We start from the raw sequence: 6,357 nt of genomic DNA, 5'->3' as shown, positions 1-6,357 counted from the left end.
ACGGTAAAGCATGGTGGTGGCAGCACCATGCTGTGGGGATGTCTTTCAGTGCCAGGGAGACTAGTCAGGATTGAGGGAAAGATGAACGGAGCAAAGTACAGAGAGATCCTTGATGAAAACCTGCTCCAGAGAGCTCAGGAGAGCTTTTCCCAGGCTCTCTTTTCTCGTCCTCCTGGTTTTGACCCTTGCCTGTCTTGACTCAGAGCCCGCCTGCCTGACCTCTCTGCCTGTCCCTGAGCCAGCCTGCCGACCTTTACCTCTGTCCCTCTCTGGATTACCAACCCCTGCCTGTTCCTGAGCCTGCCTGCCGACCTTTACCTCTGTCCCTCTCTGGATTACCGACCCCTGCCTCTCCCTGAGCCTGCCTGCCGACCTTTACCTCTGTCCCTCTCTGGATTATCGACCCCTGCCTGTCCCTGAGCCAGCCTGCCGACCTTTACCTCTGTCCCTCTCTGGATTACCGACCCCTGCCTGTCCCTGAGCCAGCCTGCCGACCTTTACCTCTGTCCCTCTCTGGATTACCGACCCCTGCCTGTCCCTGAGCCAGCCTGCCGACCTTTACCTCTGTCCCTCTCTGGATTACCGACCCCTGCCTGTCCCTGAGCCTGCCTGCCGACCTTTACCTCTGTCCCTCTCTGGATTACCGACCCCTGCCTGTCCCTGAGCCTGCCTGCCGACCTTTACCTCTGTCCCTCTCTGGATTACCGACCCCTGCCTCTCCCTGAGCCTGCCTGCCGACCTTTACCTCTGTCCCTCTCTAGATTATCGACCCCTGCCTGTCCCTGAGCCTGCCTGCCGACCTTTACCTCTGTCCCTCTCTGGATTACCAACCCCTGCCTGTCCCTGATCCTGCCTGCCGACCTTTACCTCTGTCCCTCTCTGGATTACCAACCCCTGCCTGCATTGACCTGTCTTTGCCTGCCCTGTTGCAACAATAAGCATTGTTACTTTGACAGTCTGCATCTGGGTCTTACCTTGGTTCTGATAGTAGTGGATATTACATTGGAGATCTGATGTTGTTTCAAAGTAATGCATTCAACATAAGATGCATTCAACATAAGATTTGTCTGTTGAAATTTGGTTAACATGATGGTGTAATCCTGTGGTTGGAATTTCACCCTCAAAACAGTTCACGTCAATTACTTTTTGCAAATCCAAAATATTTTCCACATCACAATAAATTGACAAATTACATTGAAACAACGTTGATTTAACCAGTTTGTGCCCAGTGGGTAGTTAAAGTAGTTTTAGCATAGGATCTAGAAAGGCTTTGCACCAGTTGTGTCAATACTGAACTAAGAAGTGACTGGTACTGTCTATTCTGTCTTACACTTACTGGACAAATACAACAGACAGACACACGTCAGACACGTGACAAACAGAGAGAGTGGGAAAGCCACTGTTTATTCACAACAGTAAGACTTCTTATAAAATGACTTATTTGACGTATAGAGAAGCAAAATGACATATAGAAAAGCATCCATCTCTGCTTCTCTTTCTCCTTGTCCTGTCCTCCTTCACTTCTTGGCAGAAGCCTTCTGGGTGTGGAGCTGGTAGATCTGTTCACAGGCGATGGAGAGGTCCACCACCAGGGAGACAAACTCCTCAAAGTTTACCATCCCATCACCATTCTGGTCCAGATTCTTCATGATCTTGTCTATGGCGGCTGGGTCCTTCTGGGACTGAGAGGGAAGGAGAGATGGAGGAGATGTAGAGAATGAGTAAGAGAGAGAGCGAGAGTGAAAGAGAGATAGATGGGAGAGAGGAGGTTAGATTGACTTTGGATACTCTTTAATAAAGTGAAAGAGAAATCAGAACGAAAGGGAAAGAGAGTGAGAAAGTGTTGAGGGACAGTGAGATAAAAACAGAGAGAGAGCGAGAGAGAGAGAGAGAGAGAGAGAGAGAGAGAGAGAGAGAGAGAGATCTATGGTACCTTCAGGAAGCTGCCCAGTTCTGTCTGCATGAGTTCTTTCAGCTCCTTCTTGCTCAGTGTGTTACAGTCACCGTCCTTGTCGGCATAGCGATGGAACACCGTGATCAGGGACTGCAAGGATCTCTCCAATTGAGACGGCATGGCTGCAGAGAGAAGGATACACTGAGGAGGGGAGAGAGGGAGCGGGGAGATGGTAGGGGAGAGAGGGAGGAGGGAGATGGGAGGGGAGGGGAGAGAGGGAGGAGGGGAGATGGTAGGGGAGACAAGGCGGAAGGGGGTGTAAATTACAGTGACAGATTAAGATTAAGATTGAATCGTAAAACACTGGCTCTGACACTCGCCAGATGTGGCAGGGCTTGCAAACCATTACAGACTACAAAGGGAAGCACAGTGACATGAGCCTACCTGATGAGCTAAACTGCTTCTATGCTCGCTTTGAGGCAAATAACACTGAAACATGCATGAAAGCACCAGCTGTTCTGGAAGACCGTGTGATCACGCTCTCCGCAGCCGATGTGAGTAAGACCTTTAAAAAGGTCAACCTTCACAAGGCCGCAGGGCCAGATGGATTACCAGGACGTGTACCCCGAGCATGCGCTGACCAACTGGCAAGTGTCTTCACTGATATTTTCAACCTCTCCCTGTCTGAGTCTATAATACCAACATGTTTTAAGCAGACCACCATAGTCCCTGTACCCAAGAACACTAAGGTAACCTGCCTAAATGACTACCGATCCATAGCACTCACATCTGTAGCCATGAAGTGCTTTGAAAGGCTGGTCATGGCTCACATCAACAACATTATCCCAGAAACCCCAGACCCACTCCAATTTGCATACCAGCCTAACAGATCCACAGATGATGATCTCTATTGCACTCCACACTGCCCTTTCCCACCTGGACAAAAGGAACACCTATGTGAGAATGCTATTCATTGACTACAGCTCAGTGTTCAACACCATAGCGAGCTCATAGCTCATCAGTAAGCTAAGGACCCTGGGACTAAACACCTCCCTCTGCAACTGGATCCTGGACTTCCTGACGGGCCGCCCCCAGGTGGTAAGGGTAGGTCACAACACATCCGCCACGCTGATCCTCAACACAGGGGCCCCTCAGGGGTGCATGCTCAGTCCCCTCCTGTACTCCCTGTTCACTCATGACTGCACAGCTAGGCAAGACTCCAACACTACCATTAAGTTTGCCGATGATATAACAGTGGTAGTCCTTATCACCGACAACGACGAGACAGCCTATAGGGAGGAGGTCAGAGACCTGGCCGTGTGGTGCCAGGACAACAACCTCTCCCTCAATGTGATCAAGACAAAGGAGATGATTGTGGACTACAGGAAAAAGAGGACCGAGCATGCCCCCATTCTCATCGACGGGGCTGTAGTGGAGCAGGTTGAGAGCTTCATGTTCCTTGGTGTCCACATCACCAACAAACTAACATGGTCCAAGTACTCCAAGATAGTCGTGAAGAGGGCACGACAAAACCTATTCCCCTTCAAGAGACTGAAAAGATTTGGCATGGGTCATCAGATCCTCAAAAGGTTCTACAGCTGCACCATCGAGAGCATCCTGACTGGTTGCATCAATGCCTGGTATGGCAACTGCTCGGCCTCCGACCGCAAGGCACTACAGAGGGTAGTGCATACAGCCCAATACATCACTGGGGCTAAGCTTCCTGCCATCCAGGACCTCTATACCAAGCGGTGTCAGTGTAAGGGCCTAAAAATTGTCAAAGACTCCAGACGCCCTAGTCATAGACTGTTCTCTCTGCCACTGCACAGCAAACGGTACCGGAGCTCCAAGTCTAGGTCCAAGATGCTTCTAAACAGCTTCTAACCCCAAGCCATAAGACTCCTGAACATCTAATCAAATGGCAAATGGCCCCCCTTTACACGTCTGCTACTCTCTGTTGTTAAAATCTATGCAAAGTCACTTTAATAAGTCTTCCTACATGTACATATTACCTCAACTAACCGGTGCCTCAGCACATTGACTTTGTACCGGCACCCCCCTGTATATAGTCTCACTATTGTTATTTTACTTGTTACTTTTATTACTTATTCTTATTTTATTTTTACCTGCATTGTTGGTTAGGGGCTTGTAAGTAAGCATTTCACTGGAAGGTCTTCCTACATCTGTTGTATTCGGCACATGTCACTAATACAATTTGATTTGATATCAGCTGATGTAAGAAGGGTTTTCTAAATACATTTGATTTTCATTTCATTATGATAGATACTCAGTACAGTTGTTGGTGTCAAACCCTGATCTGTTTCACCTGTCCTTGTGCTTGTCTCCACCCCCCTCTAGGTGTTGCCGATCTTCCCCGTTTATCCCCTGTATACTTATACCTGTGGTTTCTTTTTGTCTGTGCCAGTTCATCTTGTTTGTTCAAGTCAATCAGCGTTTCGTGTCTCAGCTCCTGGTTTTTCCAGTCTCTCTTTCTCGCCCTCCCGGTTTTGACCCTTGCCTGTCCTGACTCCGAGCCCACCTGCCGATCTGTACCTCTGCCCCCTCTGGATTACTAACCTCTGCCCTACCCTGACCCTGCCTGCCGTCCGGTACCGTTGCCCCAGCTCTGGTTTACTGACCCCTGCCTACCCTGACCCTGCCTGGCGTCCGGTGCGTTGCCCAGCTCTGGTTTACTGACCCCTGCCTGCCCTGACCCTGAGCCTGCCTGGCGTCCGGTACGTTGTCCAGCTCTGGTTTACTGACCCCTGCCTACCCTGACCCTGCCTGGTGTCCGGTACCGTTGCCCAGCTCTGGTTTACTGACCCCTGCCTACCCTGACCCTGAGCCTGCCTGGCGTCCGGTACCGTTGCCCAGCTCTGGTTTTCTGACCCCTGCCTGCCTGCCCTGACCCTGAGCCTGCCTGCCGTCCGGTACGTTGCCCAGCTCTGGTTTACTGACCCCTGCCTGCCTGCCCTGACCCTGCCTGCCGTCCGGTACGTTGCCCCACCTCTGGTTTACTGACCCCTGCCTGCCCTGACCCTGAGCCTGCCTGGCGTCCGGTACGTTGCCCAGCTCTGGTTTACTGACCCCTGCCTGCCCTGACCCTGAGCCTGCCTGGCGTCCGGTGCGTTGCCCAGCTCTGGTTTACTGACCCCTGCCTACCCTGACCCTGAGCCTGCCCTGTTTATTGCCTGCCCCTGTTTGCAACATCAAACTATTGTTTATTCGACATGGTCTGCATCTGGGTCTTCCTTCATACCTGATAGATGGTACTAATATGCTGACTAATAGCAAACTATCCCTTTGAAGCAAACTAATTAACAATGCACATTCAGGGAGGATGGGAGTTGGCTTTCTTTGTCTCTGTAAGCACAGTCTGTTACTTAGTGGCATTTAAGCTGTCATCTTACACTCCTTTACACATTCCCTCTACCTCTGACTCCTCCTTTTATTTTGGTGCCTCCCCATTTCTTTGGGAACATCCAACATCTCTAGCTGTGTAGACTGTCCTTTAACCAAGTTTGGCCCAGGGTAGGCAGTCATTGTAAATAAGAATTTGTTCTTCACTGACTTGCCTAGTTAAATAAAGGTGAAATAGCTTGACCATGTGACATATCATTATAACTGTCAAAGGGTGGGTATTTGGGGATGGAGAGGGGTGTGACAGGAGAGGAAAGGGTTTTGCAACAGTTCAGTGTAAAGAGATGATAATTGGTGAGTAATGCCTATAAAATGACTTGAACCTGCTGAGAAAAACTTTGTAGACCTAATAAGAGTTCTAAAACAAAAACATTGCTTCAATGTTCAAAGGTTTTCCTATAAATAAACTATGACATAATGTAATCAGTAAATAGTATGGCCCGTCATCCTGCATAGCAAACCATAGAATAACTGATTTTTGAATCAAATCAAGCGAAGACTAATGAACATTATAGCCTACAAGTCTGCCGGACGAGACAGATCAGTAGCTAGTCACACTTGGAAACAGTTGTTACAGTTGTGTGAGACCTGTTTATTACACTAAATAACCTCCTCTGTTAAACCAAAGACACCAATAGTAATAGTAGAATAAGTGGAGAACGGTTACTTACCAAACAGAGGAGAGACGCTAACAGAACAGGTTGGGGAAGTAGGGTACTGCTGAATATATACCAATGATGCTGAATCTACTGCGTACGAACTGTGGGAAAGATTTTATAAAGACAAAGAATTTATAGAGAACAGAACGCCTGCCTAATTGTGAGTGTTTGTAGCCTATAGTGGAGGTGTGTGTGTGTGAGAGGGAGGGAGGGAGGGAGGGGGTTAGAGTTTAGGCTTGATGTCTTTCAGTCCTCATCTTTGAATTCAACATGATAAAATAGACATGGATCACCTAGAATGTTTTCATATCGCATTAACACACTGAGAACTCAATGATCTCATTCACACAAATCTATCCCAATGATGCTGAATCTATACCAATG

General features: G+C 48.8%; 1 protein-coding gene across 1 annotated transcript; it reads right to left on the bottom strand.

The window, feature by feature from the left end:
• Window positions 1-1,377: 1,377 nt before the first annotated feature.
• LOC115122030 (protein S100-A1-like) lies at window positions 1,378-6,144 on the bottom strand. Its single transcript, XM_029651179.2, has 3 exons — window positions 5,986-6,144; window positions 1,934-2,095; window positions 1,378-1,682 (listed from the first exon to the last, which is right to left on the bottom strand). Exons 2-3 carry the CDS (start codon window positions 2,072-2,074, stop codon window positions 1,518-1,520), a joined length of 306 nt encoding a protein of 101 aa, XP_029507039.1. The 5' UTR covers window positions 2,075-2,095; window positions 5,986-6,144; the 3' UTR covers window positions 1,378-1,517.
• Between the last annotated feature and the right edge of the window lie 213 nt (window positions 6,145-6,357).

Source organism: Oncorhynchus nerka, linkage group LG14 (assembly GCF_034236695.1).
Source record: "Oncorhynchus nerka isolate Pitt River linkage group LG14, Oner_Uvic_2.0, whole genome shotgun sequence".
NCBI lineage: Eukaryota > Metazoa > Chordata > Actinopteri > Salmoniformes > Salmonidae > Oncorhynchus > Oncorhynchus nerka.
The sequence above is the reverse complement of the archived record's forward strand: the minus strand, read 5'-3'. Positions and strand labels throughout refer to the sequence as shown.